This window comes from Polypterus senegalus, chromosome 12, assembly GCF_016835505.1.
Source record: "Polypterus senegalus isolate Bchr_013 chromosome 12, ASM1683550v1, whole genome shotgun sequence".
Taxonomy (NCBI): Eukaryota; Metazoa; Chordata; class Cladistia; order Polypteriformes; family Polypteridae; genus Polypterus; species Polypterus senegalus.
Genome location: NC_053165.1, coordinates 56181109 through 56202588, shown reverse-complemented (window position 1 = coordinate 56202588; position 21480 = coordinate 56181109). Strand labels below are relative to the sequence as shown.

The 21480-nt window shown below is 35.3% G+C and overlaps 1 protein-coding gene across 7 annotated transcripts in view; it reads left to right on the top strand.

The window, feature by feature from the left end:
* The window catches only part of tango2 (transport and golgi organization 2 homolog (Drosophila)), a 63503-nt gene that overhangs the window by 21721 nt on the left and 20302 nt on the right, over nt 1-21480 (top strand). For 3 of the 7 annotated variants that reach the window (XM_039771480.1, XM_039771482.1, XM_039771487.1), the window contains exons 2-4: nt 255-319; nt 12628-12716; nt 20448-20567. In XM_039771480.1, coding sequence (XP_039627414.1) covers nt 255-319; nt 12628-12716; nt 20448-20567 — 274 coding nt within the window. Of the gene's footprint in view, nt 1-174; nt 320-12627; nt 12717-20447; nt 20568-21480 lie in introns of all 7 variants that reach the window. The other 4 variants (XM_039771485.1, XM_039771484.1, XM_039771486.1 and 1 more) reach the window with 2 other exon arrangements.

The following is a 21480-nucleotide window of genomic DNA, read 5'->3' as shown; positions in this document are numbered from 1 at the left end:
TGCAATGCAAATCTCTCTGCTGTACCAGAGATGACAATAACCCCCACAGCATATTTCTTCTTTGTTATAACTTCATACTTGATATTGTAAGCAGCAGGGCTCCTAAGCCCAGCCAAGATCTTATGAGTACAACTCAATAAACATTTCATACACTCTCCCTTTCTCTTTTACTAGGTTTATCCAGTATGCCTTTGCAGTAAGCTCAGCTCTATTGCAAATTGACTCCTTTCCTCCATTGACCTTCATTCCCCCAGGTGTCCTCCATGTGTATCCTGCTGTTTAAGTTTGATCCACGGCCTGCAACTAAAAATGCTTACAGGTAACTAGAAAATTTTGATGTCTTTATTTAAAAGTATCTTTTTTCTTTTTATTACTGGCTGCAAAATGTTTCATTAAAGGAATGTCAGGATGATTGATGATTTGGTCTGATTTCTAACTCTGATGGAGGTGGTTATCATATAATCCAGCAAAAAGCTATTACATGTATTTTCTCTGATTGTCAGTACTAAGAGTTGGGCTGTTTACTATTAAGCAGTGTAAAAGCTGACTATTTAATTTTAGTTATGCGTATGTCTTAGTGTTGAAGGAATTTTACATTAAATTGATCGTTTTAGTCTGAATATTCAAATCTAAAGCAAAGACTAACTTTTTCCCATTTTCTTGTAAAACCAGAAACTGAGATATTCATCAGTTACAATGTTAAGAATCAATCCCTAAGTGTCTGTTTTTGTTGTTTTTTTTGTTTTGTTTTGTTTTGGTTTTTTTCCTCCATGACCACATTTTTGGATTGTTTTCAGTCTAATGCATGTCAATAACTACATAGTCAAATGCATTTACCTCTAGTTAAATAAATGTGTTTTCATATTGGCACATTGTTTCTTTCTTAAACAAAATACTGTTTTAAAAATGCTATTTTTTCATTTTAGAGTATTTTACTCTAAAAATTAATTTTTTTTGTCATATTTGCTTTGTAACACAATTTATCCTCATTCTCAGAAAGATATACCATTCCTTGGATGTAGGTAGATCACTTTTACTTTAGTTTAGCATTTTTGCTCCCATTGTTAATCAGAAATATGAAGTATATCAGCAGTGCTGTTACTTTGAATCAATGAAATGTAATTTAGTTGAAGCAGAAATATATTTTTGTTGACTAATACTACACTTCTGTCTACATATTTGACAAAGTAAAACAGACACTTGTCTGACTTGTGCATTCTCAGTTTCAAAGACTGACAGCAAACATGATCAAATTATAAAATGGTTGTATTTAAGAGCAATAATTTGCTTTTGATATTTGTTGCAACAAAAACTAGCAGCAACTTGGGCATTCAGAGGGCAGGGATGAAACCCTTTCTCTAAGTAAAGAGATGGCAGCTTTTACATTGTCCAAAATTAAGCATGCTCAGCTGTCTGTACATTATAATTCTCTATTTCTGTTGTCAGACATTAAACTTAAAATAATGAATAAGGTGAATACAGCATGTTCAGATAAAATGTGAAAAATAACTAAAGGTACATTAGTAAGTCCATAAAGATCTAGGACTTCATTTAATTAGTCACATGAAGACATTAGCATCTGTATACTTATACAGTACAGTAAATATTTTAGCCTCTCAAACAGTTAATTTACTTCTTGACAGTGTGTGTGTAAAGATAAATAAACTACTTGCCTATGTGCAAACTGCATAATTCATGTATAACTTTGATTATAAGTGTGAGCCTGTCATTTCATTAATTGAAATCCATTATATGAACACCTTGTCAGTGGAGGAGAATGTTGTAGCCAAGCACTTCATCATATTTTTTCTGAAATAAAAGCGTCAATGTTTTTATTGATATAGTGTGTTCTTGGAAAAATAATCTTAACACTTGGAAAATAATTTACTGTTTTATGTAATATTTAATATTAAATATTAAATCGGTTGGATTTTTAAAAAATGGATCGGTTCGCAGCTGAGTGTGAAGCGGCAGGGATGGGAATCAGCACCTTCAAATCCGAGACCATGGTCCTCAGCCGGAAAAGGGTGGAGTGCCCTCTCAGGGTTGGGGGAAGAGATCCTGCCCCAAGTTGAGGAGTTCAAGTATCTCGGGGTCTTGTTTACGAGTGAGGGAAGAATAGAGCGTGAGATCGACAGGCGGATCGGTGTGGCGTCCGCAATGATGAGGGCTCTGCATCGGTCTGTCGTGGTGAAAAAGGAGCTGAGCCGTAAGGCAAAGCTCTCAATTTACCAGTCGATCTACGCTCCTACCCTCACTTATGGTCATGAGCTATGGGTAGTGACCGAAAGAACGAGATCGCGAATACAAGCGGCTGAAATGAGTTTCCTCCGCAGGGTGTCTGGGCTTTCCCTTAAGGATAGGGTGAGGAGCTCAGTCATCCGGGAGGGGCTCAAGAGTAGAGCCGCTGCTCCTCCGCATCGAGAGGAGTCAGATGAGGTGGCTCGGGCATCTGATCAGGATGCCTCCTGGACGCCTCCCTGGCGAGGTGTTCCGGGCACGTCCAACCGGGAGGAGGCCCCGGGGAAGACCCAGGACACGCTGGAGGGACTATGTCTCCCGGCTGGCCTGGGAACGCCTTGGGATTCTCCCGGAAGAGCTGGAAGAAGTAGCCGGGGGAGAGGGAAGTCTGGGCCTCTCTGCTTAAGCTGCTGCCCCCGCGACCCGACCTCGGATAAGCGGAAGAGGATGGATGGATGTAATATTTAATAGAAACAAAAATGTACAGTTATTGTAATTTATTACTTGCCCTAATTGTAATTTAGTATTTGTTTTGACATAGACAAATTTTAAATACAGTAGTTTTTAATTTAACATTCACATCTTCATCAATGATCAAAAGGAAAGTAAAACCCTTAGTTATTTGCATGACCTTCAATTGCAGAGAAATAAAGTCCTCAAGGCTCAGGTCTTGCGAAAGTGGGTGATAAAGATTCAATTTGGAAAATGTTTTTGTAAATCTTGGTTTCCACATTCTGTGAATATGCATATTATTAAAACACAAGACTGAAAAAATATCTCAACAAGGAAATTTTACAACATACACAAAATAAGACGTATAGGAATATTCAACACTACAGGAATGGATAAAAAAAAACATTTTAAAGTTTAAAAAGAACTGCTGTTGAAGCAAACAATCTTCCAGTACTATTCTGTTACAAAAATTTAAGATTTTAACATGCCGAGGAGAAGTCACTGAAAATAAGAATAAAATAATGACTGCACTAAATCAATATTTTAACTAAGTACAGTATTTCTTAAAGATAAATAAGTGGAATGCCTTACATAAAAGTAAAAACAATAACCTTTATTAGCAAAACCTCCAGACCTAGTTTGCCTGTAGCACTGACAGAATTAAAATTTGTTAAACTTTATTAAGCACATTCCAACAGTCAGTTCAGATGGGAGATGTACCTGATGACTGGAGAGTTTAAAATGTGAGTAACAGCAATAATTCTTCTGTACAATGTAAAATTAAGGAAACTATAATCCAAAGTAAATTACAAAGCTATTTATTTATAAGTAAATTAAATACCAAATAGCAACCAGCATAGGGTTATGAGAGGAAGATACTGTCAGACAACTGAAGTAGTAGACCAAAGCAAAGCACAGAATTTCAAAATTTCCAAAAATACCTTTAAAATGATTCCACACCAAAGATTAATTTTGAAACAGCTGACCCTAAAGGTCACACACAAAACTAGATTTCAGGCTGGGTAATCAACCAGAAACAAAGTGCACACATAGGTTATGTGTCTTTAATTAGACTATTACTTACTGTATATCATTTGTATTAATTATATTGGGTATTCTTATAGTGCTAGGCCAAACTGACTGTTGAATTTATTTTTATAATGACAGTGAAATTAATGTCTTTCAAAAGGGTATCCAGAAGGATAGTCAAACAGTTAACTAAGCTCAAACAGCATTAATGCCGAATCAAATCACCAAAGCCAAACTCAAAATGATGAAACTAATACAGATCGAATTCTAAATGCTATCCTGAATATTATTTTGAAGTGATACATTATTTCAAAACTGAAAAAGTTATTGATTTGTATTGTAAATTATCCCATGTAGGGGTTTATTTTGATACAATAGTCTCATGAACTAGACAATATGTTGACCTCAAAAAATACAATGTGAGGTTATATTGTAAAAACTGTTGAGTATAAATTAAAGGATGTTATTCTTAGACAACATCTGCAGTCTTGTGAGCAGTGCTGGTCATCAAGCTATAAAAAGAGACATAAGAGTACTAGAAGCTATGCAACAGCAAGTAACCATGTGCATCTTGGGAATAAAGGACATGTTTTACTCTGACAAACTATGGAAATGAAATCTCTCTAGTTTTGAGAAGGCTGTGTTTGGAGTTATTCTGGGTCTTCAAAATTTCCAAATACACTAGATAAAGATCAAGTAGAATTCTTTTGATTAAATACTAAATTACATGTTCAGTGACACTGGTGGAAATGAAAGTGTTGTGCATTTAAGACTGAAGCCATGAAGCACGTTTTTCAGTAACAGTCATGAGAATCTAGAACAAACTATTTAATTATATTGTTGAAGCAAAAACCATGACACATTTTGAAAAGAATATGGTTGAGATACTGGGACTGTCGGGTAACCAAATGAGCTTGACAGACTGAACGATCTTCCATTTTTTCTCAAACTTCTTATGTCTTGATCAGATCTTGAAATTTAATGTGGGGACTGAGTTGGATCAGGTTATCCCCACAAATACTGCTAGACAAACATTAGTGGTAAACTGCAAGGTAAGCAAAAAGCAATGACCCTGATGCTTTTAATGTCACTGAATCAATACATTATTATTCATACTTTCATTCTAAAAATAGGTGCAGTTGATGGTTGTGGTGGTTTTCTTATGACTTTCATAAGAAAGTCAAATATTTGTCAAATATTAATTATAATTCTGATAATCATTAGAAAGAATAAGCAACAGAATTATGAAGAGTAATTTCCACATCTGGTTTTCTGCACTATTACTACAGCGACTTTATGATACAATTATTCGTATTTCTGCTTTACAGATCCAGAATTTCTTGTCTCATTGTTTGTCTGTGTAGTCTTTCCATATTCACTTCCAATCTATGTTTCTATGGTTACACCTGTTTTCATCTCACATTCTGCAGTTTAGACTAGCTGCCAACTTAATTTTTCCAGTGTGAGTGCGGATGTAGACATGTGTGGGACCTGAGATGGACTGGCACCATGTCTGCGGCTGATTCCTGCTCTGCATCCAGTGCTGCCAATATAATGTACAGACTACTACTACTCCGAATAAAATTGAGTGAGAGAATGATGTGTTATGTAAAGTTACATATTTTATTTTAAGTAAATATTAAATATGATTATTTCATCTTCATTATCAGAATACAACAAAGATACTCTCATCTCGGTTCAACCAATATAATTTGCATACGTCAAACAAAATACCTTATATACATCTGCTCTGCTAAGAGCAGCAGTAGTCAACTTTTGTGTTAGCAATGAAAAATAAAGCCTATGCAATGCCACACACAAATTGTAAAACTGCATAAATATTTAATTGCCGACAAAATCATGACTAGTGCAGGAGAAGTCATACTCCTTCTGTGTATTAAGTTAGATACTGTTGATATTTCAGCAAGTAGACTACCATTAATTTAGCATAGATGACAATTTCCAATATTTATAGTGTTTGCTATAAGTGTAAGTAAATCTGAGGGCCAGAGTTTTGAGAATGTTGAAATATAACCATGGACTGAGAGCAAGCTATCAAGGGGGATTTGGGCCACCATAGGCCGCCAGGGGGGCACACCCTCCCCCAATAAAATATAATAACTTATTTGAACATGTAAGTTAAGCAGTAATCATTGTTACTTCTTTCGTCTGAATAACTACAATCACATATTACCTGCTTTTACTGATAAGTTTTTATTCAGTTATCTGGAGATCTGTTTTCATTTTTGTGAGCAACTGCTTCATCTCAGAGACACATTTTTGACCATGAATGCTTGTTTCAAGATCTGCTACAGCATTTCAGTGATGTCTGGACTAGAATTAGTCAGATCTGTCCAAACTGTCCATATTCCAGTATTTTCATTTGGAGTTGTTTATGTGTTTCACCTCGTTGTCTTCGGCTCCGTTTCAGCGGGAAAATGCTATGTTTATGTTTAAAAATATTCTTTGTTAGTGTTTATTTTCATTATTTTCATTGCTTGTCCATTTTATTCAGATCTTTCACAGAGTCGTTGCATGTAGCATTCTGCAATGGCTCTAAATACAGTTTAGAAGTGGTATTTCATGGTTTGAAGTAAGTCATATTTCAGTTTTCTTTTCCATTTTGCATTCTGTGTTTATGTTAACTATTCATTTTTTAACTAGCTGCAGGTCATCAAGTTCAACTGACAAAATTAGCCTTAAGGCAAATTCGGTGTCGGTGTAAATTGCACCTGTGTATGTCATATCTATTAAGTAGGATAAATCTTGAACTTGATGAGATTAAATATTACTGAGTTCTTAACAATCAGCAAAATGAGTGCTGTGAATGACTCTTCTACATCCTTTCCAAGTCTACATTTGTAAATTAGATACTAAATTTGTGCAGTATACTGTGAGCAATTTGTCTAGGTTTGAGTATCTATATCAGTTGATTATATTCAGATATTATATAGAGAGAAAATAATTTAACTCCCACATTCTCATCTATGTTCAAATATATTTGGGGTAATTTGAGTTCCTGTACGACTAAAGGTTGTGAAACTTGTAGTTATGTTCCAGAAAGGGAGGGAAAAAGGAACAAACACAAAAATACACTTGTGGGAAGAGTATGTGCTGAGTGAACAAGAATGGTTAAGTCGTCCTTCCCTGTCTTCAATGGCCTCTTTCACTGCTGTATGGAAGTGGAGTATAAAGACATTTCCTGTGTAACTCTAGGTTCAGAGTCTCATTTTCCTAACCTTTCCCACAGTCGAATCTCAGATTTCCCATAAGAGAATGTTGTAAAGGTCAACATTAAATAGAAGGAAGAGAAAGGCATGTATTAGAAAGCCATGTTAAATTTATTAAAATACCTTCTTGCAAAAATACTGCAATTGTCAGTCTAGCTTGGCACTGCTAGAATTGCAGAAGTGCTTACAACTTGTGCTGTGTTAAAAGACAATGATGGCTGTGAGTTTTCATTCCAGTCATTTCACAATTAAAGGCCATGTTACTCCTGTAAATAAATGCCTTTTACCAGACTCATGTTTTAATGTTATTTCTTTGCCTTCAGTCTGCTAACAAACACATCTCAAGAAATTACCATTCTGTTTTTTTGTTTCTTCGAAAAGTAACATAAAACAGTGAAATTCTGATATGTCAACATCTGCAGTTTGAACCAGTTATTCAAACAAGTGTCAGTATACCATAAATTGTATTCATTTTAACAGACAGATATTGAGCCAAAACTGAACACTGTAAATACGGTTCTTTGACCTCAAAACTATCAATACCTGCTTTTTTAAATGCAGGAATAGTGACACAATGAGTAAAACTGGGTAAAAATCTCCATCACAGAAGCAAGTCCTGTAATGATTCTTTTGTATAGGAGTGAATTTGCACACCACCTTCTCTGTGAATACACATAAAATGTATTCAGTTATACTTTTTGAGAATTCATATTTAAATACACAGCCTTTGTCCTGACCTTTTTCACAGCTACAAATTTAGATCCTGTCAGATTGCAAGGCACTTTAACTTTTCTTTGCCTTTTATCATTAATTTAATTTTTTGGTTTTGTAATGCTTGGAAGGATAGTGCGTGGGCTTGTTCACATGTTTAGTGTGATGTCATGTGGGTGTGGTCATATAGTAATTTTCCCCACTATTAAAATAGGCCTTCTCAATGGTAAAATATTCGCCTCTTCTAATTTTTGTTTTGTAAAAGATTTTTACAACATTTGACAACATTTTGACCCTCCTTTTTGTTTTTGCACTTTACACTTTGCAATTTTTGTGTGGTTAATTTTGTTTGTGTGCTGCTTTTTATATTTTTTACTTATTTTATTTTCAGTGCAGTGGTGTTTTTTAACCATAAAGGTGAGGTTATGTAGGCAGGTGCTCATAATCACTGTGTATGGTCAAGTGGGTAAAGTAATCCTTGTGGGCTCTCGTAATGCTAACTTATTTTGTAATTATAGTTATAACATGTCACTTCTTTAAAACCATGTGTTTTACTCCTGCCTCCCCACCACTTTTAAATCCTCTAGAGACTTTATTGAATCCTTTGTGCAAGGAAATGTTTCTAATGTTTATGTGCCTGCTGCTTTTGTGAATTTCAGTGAATTATACAACATAGTACATCCTTTGAAAAAGTTGTCTATAAATTGGTATAAATAACTGTGCTGTGTTAGATTAGTGGTCCATCCAGGTTTTCTACATGCCCCCAGTATCACTCAAGTCGTCTCTGGTTCTCCGTGACCCTATTGCAGATTAGTGGATTCAGAAAGTAGATGATGGGTTGACACACGGACAAATGGCAGTATTTTATCTGTACTTTCCTATGTTACCTTCTGTTGTGGTCTCTTGTTCAATTTCCTTACCTAGATTTTCTGAACTTTAAAATAGGAGTTCCTGATGTTATGATGTTTGTAATTCTATCAACCCATTAAATGACAGGTAAATGCATGACCTATTTTTGCTGTTTCCTTTGACATTTTCAGTTTTAAGTACATTGTAAAGAGAAAAGTACACTTTCAGTGTTAAAGTGGTGAGGACCCAAAATATCCCTTATTAAGTACCATGGAATAGATTGTGGGATCTAAATATTGGAAAAGAGGAGAGCAGTATTGCCGTTTCTTGCTTGAATGTTGTTTCATCCATGGAGGAAGGCCATCAAATGAATGCCTTCATCACGTTAGCATTTTTCCTTTATGCCAAGTGACTTAAAGGGGCAAAACTAGTAATCACTAAAAGATAACAATATCAGTCGCTTCCAGTTGCATGTTCATCTGTGCTGAAAAGGGAACAGATGTTTTGCCAAAATGTGGTCCACTCTCCTTCCCCACTTCCTTGTGTAAACCCTGAAAAACACTTAAAGAGGTACATTTGCCTTCCTTTTCCAAACCTGCTTAAAGCTAAATTAAATGGTGATCAATTAATTTGCTTAAATTGATCCTATTCATCCTCTCCTGGTACCATCATCATCACTCGCTTCAATATTTAACCAAGTCAATCAATGGAGGATAGTTGTAGAATAACACAGTTTCTACCTGGCATGTTCATATTTCAGCAGTCAAGAAAGGTTGTTCATTTTTCTATTAAATGGGCTGAAAAACTGTGAGTTTCTAATTACTCAGTTTGGCATTCAAATGTCCTATAACAGTAACAATACTAAATAAACCTGAAGCCATTTTAACAATGGTGATGGATTTTGCCCTTCTCTTGAATATATATTTTATTTATGTTGTTTGTTGTAAAACCTCTGATGGTTATGTACAGCACAAAGGTCCTAGCTGTAATATTCAGGTCCCCTCAGTGGGTCACTTATTTTTTTATTTTTATTACTTGAGCTTTTTGAAAAAGATAAATGAAACAAATACAAGAAGGTATTCATGATGTACAAAACACTATGTACCTGGAGCTAAAGTCATGATCTGGCAATGAATCAGAGGTTTCTGCTCACAAACTCCCTGGTCCTTAAAGCCTATCTTTACAGATAGATTTATAATCATCAAACTCAAGAGCTTCTTCAGCTACTCTGTTGAACTAATCAGCTTATGGCCTTTCTGTGTTAAATATGCTTGCTAGAAATGTTATCAATTGACATATGTGTGTGCAAAAGGGACAGGCTAGGAAAGTTTAAGGAGCACTTGATATGCATTTAATTATTATATTACAATAATAGAAATAATAAACACCAATAAGATAGTTAGTCAGTAAAGCATTTGGCAGATTTCACAAACATTAGCAAGTGATAAACATGAAAAATAGTGGCTCTTTTAAATATGAAATAGCTTAACAACCATGTAAATTATTATTTTCAGCTAAGTACAGTTGCTCCAATCCCTAATCATCTGGAATATCACCAAAAGAACAGCGAAATCATGGAAGTAACAGCTGTATAACAACAAAATCAGGGACAACATCTTACACACTCTGATTCTATGACAATAGCACAGAGGATGACATGTCCAAATATAATGCAAATATTAAAATAAGTGCCACTTCACAAGAAAAAAAGGAGGGCGTGAGTTCACACAGACAAGGGAGAAAATGACATTACTTTAAGGTAATCAGGAAAAAAAATAGAAGCTTAAAAAGCAATAATATCCCTTTTAGAAGGTCATTTTAAGGTTTTTACACAACATTAAACTATTGTGATCTTTTTTCAGCTCCTGCATAGAATATTCTTTAGATACATTAGAGACTAATGTAATAGAGGCTGAGGCAAATTTTAAAATGGAGTGAGGCAGTAACACAAAGCAAATTTAATCTTGTACCATAAATACAAATTAAGGCTGCAATAATCTGAATTTATGGACATAACTGTAGTAGTTATTTATTTCTTTAGATAAGAAAGCCAGTCTAAAATGTGTTTTTCTCGGAAGGAATACGATATTTAATAATAATGTCTTTTTCCTGCCTTGCGAAAATGTTGACTGGGATTGGCTTCAGCAGACCCCCATGACCCTGTAGTTAGGAAATACCAGGTTGGATAATGGATGGATGCATTTAACCTTTGCCTACAGTTAAATGATTTCGAGTTTCACCACATAAGTGGAAAATTGGGTGTTACTTGACCATATTTCTTTTAAGATTCATTACCCATGCATACTGCAACTGTGGGTCTTGCTTCTTTTGATACAACTTAAATAATTTCACTTTGATTTGGACCAGTTTTTGGATTTTGTTCACTTTGTATTTGTCCATTTTCTTTTGCCATTTTCAGACTTCAAAAATGTTTTTTCACTTTGTTTTTGTGTTTATTTTGAAATCTATTTTTTCAGGTTCTATTTTTGTGTTTTTGCATTTTTTAGTTTTTTAAGTATTACCTCATATTAAAAATAATTTGAAACATATGAATTAAACTACAAAATTAAATATATAAATAACAGTGCATGACAATCTAACATAGCTTTCAAGCATGTGTAAAAAAAACTAATAGTTGTTTGTATTGCTCTAATCTAGTGTATATTGCTCTCAAGAGTAAAGATAGAGTCCCACACAATATCAGTCCATCTATGTATATATTAAATCATATCTATCTAAACAATTGCACACTCATAGCCTTTGAAGTTTGATGTTGGCCTCACTCAACAGCTTGTGCCATGACACACGTAACACGACCCATGTTTTGGACGTCAGTCTACACTTGTGAGCAATGAAGTTGATCTGTGTTAAACAGCTTGCCATAAAAATGTGTCAGCCCATTTCTTTTCTTGTCAGGAATGTGGTGTGAATGCACAGTGGAGCAGGTAGTGCATGCACCTCTCACAAAACACACTGCTCCCAGTCACTCTATCAAGAAGATTATAATGGTGTTCAGTTGTTGAGGTTGCTTTTGTGTCTGACATGTGGAGTAATTGCTGAGCCATAGTTGACATGTCAGTGATGTTGCACATTGCATGCAAATATATATAATACAAAGTTGACTCAGCCACTCATCAGCAAAAACACTATTTCCCACTTAGTTAAAAAGCTGAAATTTGTCAGAATGGTACATCAAAGTCAGTAGGTATCTGTTAAGAAAAAACATTTCTATACATAAACTTTTAGAATTAGCCCAAAACAATTGAAAAATTAAATATGCCAAAATCTGAAAAAATTCCTGGATTTGAGTGAAATTTGGTGATATTATAGAAAGAAGAAAATAAGCCAATGCTTATTCCTTGATATTTGTTGGTAATAAATCTTTAGCAAGTGGTTTACAAAGCACAGGAACTGTCAGTACTGCGTATCATCCCACTTCAAGTCCTGAGTACAGCACAAGCTGGGACTAATGGCATGACTTAGTCAGCTTAAACACTTGCACTCTCAATAAAAGGGTCCCACAAAGACAGACCATAAAGGAAGGGGACATTGTACATTGTTCACAATATTATTTTGTTTTCACTGGGTCTTATTTGTAAAGTGCGTACAACATTGAGTTCATTCCATGGGGCTTGTAAATGTGCAGATTGTAAACGTCAATACTGTATTTAATAAGATAAACTAAACTACGATTCGGTGTATATACTTTTGATCTAAAATGGCAGTAACATCTTCTGAATCTTGGCAGTGAAATAACATTTTTAGTCTAAGAAAAGGGAATGTCATATACTCTGACATTAGAAGATGCTCTGGTACTGTGATATTTTTGAAAAACTGGGATATGCATTACAGTTTGCAGATATATTTTCTTCTTTGCCACTGCGAAAAATACAACCATGTTCGTAAGAATTAAGGAAGTAAAGAGAGTAAATTAGTGTACAATACCATACCATCTTCCAAGCTTGCTTAATCCTGACCAGGGTCATGGGAGACTGGAGCAAGGCAGGGCCAATTTCTAGATAGGGTGCCAGTTTTAAGTAAAGAATTTTGTCAAAATGTGTGAGTTGTTTCAGGTGCTATTTAGTGGCATCACCATTTTTCTTCTGTTTCCTAGGCTTATCTTGGCTGCCAATCGAGATGAAGTTTATAATAGGCCAGCAAAGGTGGCAGATTTCTGGGGAGATTCTGGAGATATCCTCAGTGGTAAGGAGAAATTTTTGTTTGTTTTAATTTAAATAAAAAGGGATGTAAATATGCTAATAACAGAAGAAGTTTAAAAACATTTGCATGCTATGTTTGCTTTTTTTTTTTTTTTGAGGTAGGATACGCTGAAAGTGACACTTGAATTATTAGTAGTGCACTGTAATCTGCAATACTATTCAGAATTCCAAATTGCAAATCTGATTTGATATTTTATTTTAAATATGTGTATGCCCACTTTGTGGGAGAAACTGGAAAAGCCAACTCTATGGCTATGGTTTTCATCCAAAAATGGAATGAGGTCTATAGTAGCAGATCATACAGGGGTTTCACCCATCTATAAACAAGACTTGAACTAGTGAGCTAAATGTAGATTTCTTTGAGTGATCAAATTAGAGTTAATGGTTAAAAAAAATAAAGTGTAAGATGGATAAGCAAGCATCATGTGTACACACCTTGAATCCATAAATGAGATAAATAAAGAGTGGAAGCTGTCTGAGCTCATGAACTTCATTGGAATAAATTATGGTGTTTGTTTGAAAAGTCAGCCAAGCAAAAGATTTAGAGGTTGCCCTCTCCAGCGTAACAGTAGGTCTAGAGTGACTTGATGCAAAGCTTCAGTGGAAAGTTGAAACAAAGACTCTGATCCTGAGGAACAGAGAAAGAGAGATAGGATTTGAGTAGGGATGCAGTTTTATGATAAAGAAATGTATAGTAGTGTCTTATTTAAGAAAGGCATGTTGGGCAGCAGTTTTCTATGTCTTTGTCAATATTCCTTTATTTTGCATTGCATCTGTAAAAATCCTATTGCCCTGTGTTTTGAGATTAAACATACTATTTTAATAAATATTGTAGTTTCTTTTCATTCCAGGTGTGAAGAGGTACAAGAGAATACTCTCCTGTTATAGTATTTAGTGAGTTTACATCTTTAATAAGATGATCATCTAATAAGGGCTTGTTTATACTTCACACTCAGAAAGCATATGTGCATGCATCATGGCTGCCACGCATTCCCAGCATTCATTTGACGCGTCCTCTGAGCAGGTCCTCAGAAATAAACACAACACGTGTGTGAGTTGCAGTACCAACAAAAAGTGGGAAGGGCGCAGTGTGATAAAATTTGGAACATGACGTCAGAGTTTCTGTTTACTATCTACATGTGACAGAAAGCCACTATGCAGATCCTAGTAGGTTCGATGTGCGCACTTTGATGTTTGATGAATGGTTCAATATGGTGAACCAAAATGTCGACATACGGATGTATTCGTGGTGCTTTTATATTCAAGCATCTCATATTCCCAGTCGTAAGGATACGATACATCTCACATACCATCTTTTGTGCCGTATTTTTTGTGCAACTTCACAACAGCAGCATAATGTACAGCGATGTATTTGAGCCACAGAGAAGAAAATTAAAGACATGGTGAAAAGGTATATTTTGTGATTAAAGTGGAAATTTCGGCTTTAATCTCAAAATGTCAACTTTAACCTTGTAGTTTATCATTAAAGCAGAACGTCGTAAACGTCATCCCCGTTTTCAATCACTACGAGCTTCTTGGACTTTTTCCTGACCTGACAGCAACGGCAAGTAGCAATAGATCACCACACAGAACACATTAAATGTATGATATTCCAACTCTCTGCAAACTTAGAATCTTTAGATTTATACTTGATGTCACTTTCATGATGAAATCCATTAAAGTATGTATGTTACATTTTACAGACAAATCGTTATGTTCGTTTAAATAATGAATACTGTTAATAATGACACACATGGGGGTGACACGGTGGCAGAGCGGTAGCACTACTGTCTCGCAGGGAGTCACGTCACTGGTATTCCCTGCTTGGAGTTTTCCTGCTGGGTTTCCACAGTGTGCTCCAGTTTCCTTCCAAAGATATGCAGAGTTGGTGACGCTAAAATGACGCTAGTGTATGTGTGTGACTGTATTCACCTTGGGATGAGCTGATACCCTGTCTAGTGATTGTTTCTGCCTCGTGCCCAATGCTTGCTGGAATGGGCTCATACCTGGATTGATGGATTTAATCATTCAAAATCCTTTTCAGAGATACTGCGGCAAGTTGTCATTGGAATTTAATGGGTGTTCCAGGCAATTCACAAAACAGCGAAGCCAAACCTGTTCTCACTGCGATGATATCTCGCACTGCCATCTGCTGGATTCCTCTAAATTTACGTAAAGGACGCGCGCAGGCATAAACAGTACAACGCTTGCGTAGCAGGAGCATCCGCTGCACAATGCGTTGCATGAAGTATAAACCTGGCCTAAAAATAACAAAAGCAAGCCAGAGAATAGCAATTCCTACCCTAAAAATAAAATGCATAGTTACCTTTTTCCTAACAAAATAGAAAGTGTTTTTCTTTTGAATTTTTTTTTTGCTACATTTAGACTCATCTTTACAGCACTACTCTCAATCTTGTTATATAATATGCTACCGTTGCTGTTTGTTTGTCTGTCCAGGATTTTAAATCACCTGTAGCTTGCAAACCTTTTGAACTATTGACCTGAAATTTGTTACACATATATACCACGTGACGTCTGCTATCCGCTTTTGGGGTGATGATTGACCTCCAAGGTTATTCCTCTTTGTATTTTTATTTTATTTTATTGTAGAATCAACTCTTGGCAGCGGCCAGCAGGGTGGCCAGGCGGCACATGCATACGCGCACCATTCTCATTCCCTACCACCTTCACTGTCACTTTCCCTACCTCTTCATATTTTAAATCATTCTTTAGGCAGATTGAAGAATGAAAAATTAAAGATAACATACTAAGTGATTGCAACACAAGCACTGCCTTAATCAGTTTTAACGTGAAAAGATGCTGATGAAAGATGAGAAGAAGCAGGCTGCTAGGGTGGAGAAAAGAAGAGCTGCCCAGGAAGCAGCAATCGTGTCAACCTCTGAGCCAACGAATGGTAAACGTACAGAGAAAGAGTCTGAAAACTAGGAATGCCCAAGTCAAGTGTATTAACTTCACATTATCGTGCAGGGTGCCGTTACTGGTATTCTATAAATGTCGATACCCTAAATCATACAGTTATATTGTACGCATTGTCACATTTTCCCCACTTTTCCTAGGTTTTCATGTTTGTTTCTTTTATGACATAAAGCAATAATGTGACAGGTTTTATTGAAAACACATTAACTTGCATGGTATCTTGCCATGTTTCTGAATCTTAGGGATGTCACATTCCAGCACAATTATTTTCATGCAAGGCGCCTTTCCTATTGGAATCTGTCAGTTTGAAGCCTCAAGTGAAAGGTCATTTGTGCCAGAAATCCCATGGTAGACATAAGTTGAACTTTTCACTTTAGATGCATTAATGATGACAAGAATTGTTAGCAAAAGACACAGATTTTCTGTTGAGGAAATCTACTTTGTTTTGCATCAAAGTACACATTCAATTCTTGTTATGACAAATAAAAATCAAAACCATAAGAAGCTACAGCTGGAGAATCATAATGCATCTAGAATGTATGCGTTCCCTAATTATTTTCAGCAGCAAGAAAAGAAAAAGGTGACTTTTTAAATGTTTTCATTAAATATACATTTCCATTGAAATAGTGGATATTTTATCCAGTGACATTTAGGCTAAATATTACCTTACAATCATTTATGAGATACCTACAATAGAGAATACAGAAACAGATAATTTACTCTTGTCTGAATTTTCCGCTTTATTGCATATTATTTATAGTACATTGTTCAGCATTTAATGGGTTCCAGTAGCATGTGAAAGAGAATCTGAGAGAAGAATAATAACACACAAATCTTGTGTTTCTGTTAGTTTGCAAGGTTATCAATAAAGGGAACTCAACAAAATTAAACAGATAATTAAGGTCAGCTATAAAGTAATAGAAAAATTAATCTCCAGCCATTTTCTTTCGTCATCATTTATGTATTTTTGAATGTATGTTGTTGTGATTAGACTATATTCACATAAGGCATATAACAGCTGTGTAAGGCATGTAAGACTAATAACTCCAATGCAAATTGTAGGATGCATGTGGGCATTTATTAAGAAGGATATTGTGGGGGCTAAAAGGCGGTTAGAAAGGAATTGCAGATATGGCAAAAGAAGACCTAAAGAGGTTTTTTTTAGTATTTTAGTAGTAAAAGAACAATTAAAGAGGAAGTGAAGTGCATCAAGCCATTTGGCTACTTAAGAAAGATCTTTTTTTATTTTTTATATTAGCTTGAAATTTGCAAGTGAATAAGCAGCAGCAGAACATCCCCGATATATGTTTGTTTGCATGTCTACATTTGTATGTCTGTATGTAATATTTTTTACATTATTTTACAAAGATTGATTTTTGATTTAAATAAGAAATCTTCAGCTTAAATACATTTTCAACGTAAGGGTGTATTTTTTTTCAAAAACAGAATTTTCTTCCTAATTATTTTCTTTTATTACATTTAAAGTAACATTTTGGGATATAGCTTAAGAACAATAATTTGGGTAACTGGTGTTAATATATCAAGTCCATGTTTTCCTCATGTGCATCTTCATGAAACAAGCGTGATAATGTGGCTTGGAAAACAATAATGTGTTCACCCCAAACTCTTAAAACTGTACGTCCCTCCTCTTTTCAGTAAAAAGTTTATGTAATATGTGAATGTATGTTGATATTAATAATATATATGTATTATATATATTATGTATTTCCCACTTTGAAACTGACTTGCTTGGGTCTTGGACAAAAGCTAACAATGTGTAGGGGATCAGTGCAGAAGACTATATATACTGTATGTGTATGTTTGTGGGTACAGTACATGGAGAGTGTGAGATAGTACTGGGAACAGGTGAGTCATTTCTCAGAAGGCTGTTCTCTACTTCTATTCCTGAGTTTGGTGACATTATATTCACTAAGGAATGAATGGGACTTTTTAGTTACTCTTAGTAACTGTCAGTATAGAAGCTAATAGTCACATTTGTAATGTTTGTTGTTTTTTATGTACATTATATGTACATATATGTACATAACATGCTCAGATTCTCTCAATCAAGTATTGGCTTACAGTACAGGACTGGATGCAGGAGACAACTCTTGATAGGATGTCAGGTCATAACAAGGCCCATTCACACATACTCACATAGTCACAGCCATTTGGAATTGCTAATTAACCTAACATAAACTAACCTGCTTTGACATACTCCTTTTTTCTTAAATTGTATAGAAATTATTTGTTTTCTGTATTTAGTTACAAGGCATGAGGAAGATACAACTGGAATTTTTTTCTTCTCCTATGTAATATTTGTTGTTCTTTCATTACTTTCTTTGTGCCTCAGACCAACAAACAGAAAAAATGGGTTAAATTAAAATAGCTTGAGAAAGGAAACTCATGAAACAGTTACCTTCAAAATAGCCCTTTATTTTTCAGTCTGTATTTTATGTGTAACACCTTATATTGAGAGAATTCACAAAGCTATTTACCAGTAAATTAAAGATAAGTTTGCACACAAAATTGCTTTTCAAAATAATGCTACTAAATCGGTAAACACATCTGAATACATTAAAAAGAAGAAAGACTTTAAGAAAGGTTTTGAATCAGTGTATTAACTAACAATGAATATGGATTAATGTTAATTTTTGTACGTCATGGTAGGTTTTATTTTATAGTGTACAGTGCAGCTCTTTCAGCTTTGTCACACAAACAGTTATAATTCAAACAATTTTTTCCAAAGTAAATATTAATTCAGGAAAACATTGTAGATGTAAGAATAAATGCTTAAAAATGCCTTGTATAATCAATCTTAGATAGCTTCCAGTCTGCATCACAATTTACATATATTAATCATAACAAGATCCCTTTAGCACACTCCTTCTAGACATGTTAAGTTCATGTTATGCTCTGATTCATTTTCTACTGTATATTTATTTTTTTGGTGGAGGCAAATTTGATCACTTCTTATCATATGTTTAAATTAAAATAAATACACTGTACGATTTTAACAAATGCCTGATTACATAAAAGTCACTGTTTAAAAAAATGCAGTTTGAAAAATGCACCTTAATGGAGGATTAAGGGCTACCTTTAGGACTGCTTGGTTATGTGTGAGCAATAAGTAAAGGTAGTTCTTGGGTCCTTTAGCCATTAAGCTTTCAGACATATTTTGTACTTCTCTTATTTTCTCCAAACCATAACTAAGCAGTTCATATTGCCACAAGTAATCACATTTAGCCTTTCTATGGATGTTTGGGGTTCTGTTTTGGCTTCCACTGTCTTCTCCTTGCCAACTTATAGAAAATGGAATCATGCCCCCTTGAGCCTTCAGACTATCCTACATATCCCCAGATGGTCTTTTGCTGCAGCTAGACCAGTTAACATCAACCTAAATACTTGATATTAACTGTCTAGGACAACCCTATGCAACCTTTTAAAATACTTTCAATAGCAAAATTTAAAGTAAAATAACACAACTATGGATTTATAAGGGTGTTTTGTTTATTCTTCATGTAGTCCATTTTATGAATTATATGTTGTGAAATTTGTTGTAAGATTTTTTAGACAAAAGGACAATAAATATAGGGAAATTATTTTTGAAGATGGAAACACATTCAGAATTCCACCTTGCTTACAGTTTTATAACTTTCTGTACTTTTTTCATCTAAACACTTGCTTTTGTGAGCTGAAGCTTAGGGTGCTTTATTATTATTTATTTTTTTTTTTTTTTTGTATTTGGTATAATGTAGTAATTGATGAGGGGAAATTGCCTTTCTGCATGACCTTTGGAGGTCAAAGTGCAGGGTCAGCCATTGTACAGCACCCCGGAGCAATTTTCAGGTTAAGGGCCATTTTCAAGGGCACCAACGGAGTAGGATCCCTTCTGGCAGTAGCAGGATTTGAATGGAATTAAATGGCAGTAATGGGATTACACTGATAGACATTCTGACTTTAGCTGATTGTTTTTGAAGCAATAAAAGTACATTTTCCTGTCCAAAATGTATACTCATTATTTGAAGATCTAAATAATCAACAAGCATCTGAAGAAAAGCTGCTTTTGGTAAAAATCAAAATATACAGTATATGAATAATTGCTTTTTTATTTGACAGTTAGCATGTTTCAAAGACAGTAGTATGTCCAGTCCTGTTTGCTCTTTTTGCTGCTTTTAGACGGTTTAGAAAGTCGGCATTTGACACTTGCAGCTTGGGAGTTCTACTTTGTTTTAGCAAGTGCGAAAAACGCTTTATTCCCAAGATAAGATTCTCTTTTATGATTTAAGACTTGAAACACATAAAAGTCAGTGTCAGGGATGGAGTAGAAAAGAGAATGTTTTCCTTCTGTCTGTGTCATTTGTATTCCTGATGTGCAATCCCTTGCTTGTGTATTGGGAGCCATAAACATCCAATATCATGAAATTTTGCGGTATTTTTTCTCAGCTAATTATGTCACTCTGAATATGGTGTAGAGAACATTATGTCAGTTTTATTAATTCTGTAAACTGATTGGCTTGTTTAATACAAACTAATAGTACATTACATTGTGCAAATCTGCCTGACAATGGCCATACTTAAGAGTGTATACAGCAGATAGTTGGCTAATTAAGAATCCTCAGGTCAGGGACCACTAAACTGACTTTAGTACTGTTAGTATAGTGTAGAAACCTGCACTTCAGAACACATAGGAATGTTTGTAATTTAATGAGACTGTTAATAATGCAAGTTTTACTAAACTGTACAAACTCATGTGTTCTTTTTCTCTGTCTTCAAGGCTTGGACATGGAAGAAGGTAAAAAGGGAGGAACTTGGTTAGGAATCAGCAAAAAAGGAAAGTTGGCTGCTTTGACAAATTACCTGGAACCTTCAAGTAATGCTGATGCCTTAGGCAGAGGTGAGCTTACTTAGCAGCATAGAGACTTTTAGGTTCTAAATTTCAAAAGCAATTAAGTGTAAGCAAGTTGATTCTTATTGTAAATGCCTCTTTCCCTCAACATAATTCCCTGTTACACTTTGCTGTACTGTACTATCCATCCCATCCATTATCCAACCCGCTATATCCTAACTACTGGGTCATGGGGGTCTGCTGGAGCCAATCCCAGCCAACACAGGGCACAAGGCAGGAAACAAACCCCGGGCAGGGCGCCAGCCCACCTCAGGGCGCTCACACACACACTCCCACACACCAAGCACACACTAGGGACAATTTAGAATCGGCAATCCACCTAACCTGCATGTCTATGGACTGTGGGAGGAAACCGGAGCACTTGGAGGAAACCCACGCAGACATGGGGAGAACATGCATACTCCACACAGAGAGGACCCAGGAAGCGAACACGGGTCTCCTAACTGCGAGGCAGCAGTGCTACTCACTGCTCCAACGTGCATACTGCATACTGTACTATTTCAAAAAAATAGTTCTTTGACTTCCTTTATCTTTTCTTTCTCCTGTTTTATAACTATGTGGTTCAGAGATGGACAAATGCCCAAACACTTAAACAAAGGTCAATTCTTGTCTACAAATAACTTATTGCCTTGATACCTTTCCTGTTTAGCCATTTCCACATTCCCTAATTGGTTTTGCTTCTTTTGTGATTTTTCAATACTGATCTGAATTGTTTTCTGCATTTTTAAACAACTAGTATATTCAGCTTGCGTTTGTAATGCGTCACTTGCATGTTTCTAAAAATAAATGTCGATGTTAAAAGCACAGTTGTAAATGGTGATGCACACTTCATATGCTCAGCACTCACATTCTCATTCTTACCTGCCAAAACTATAGACATTTAACTTGTCTCTAAATTACT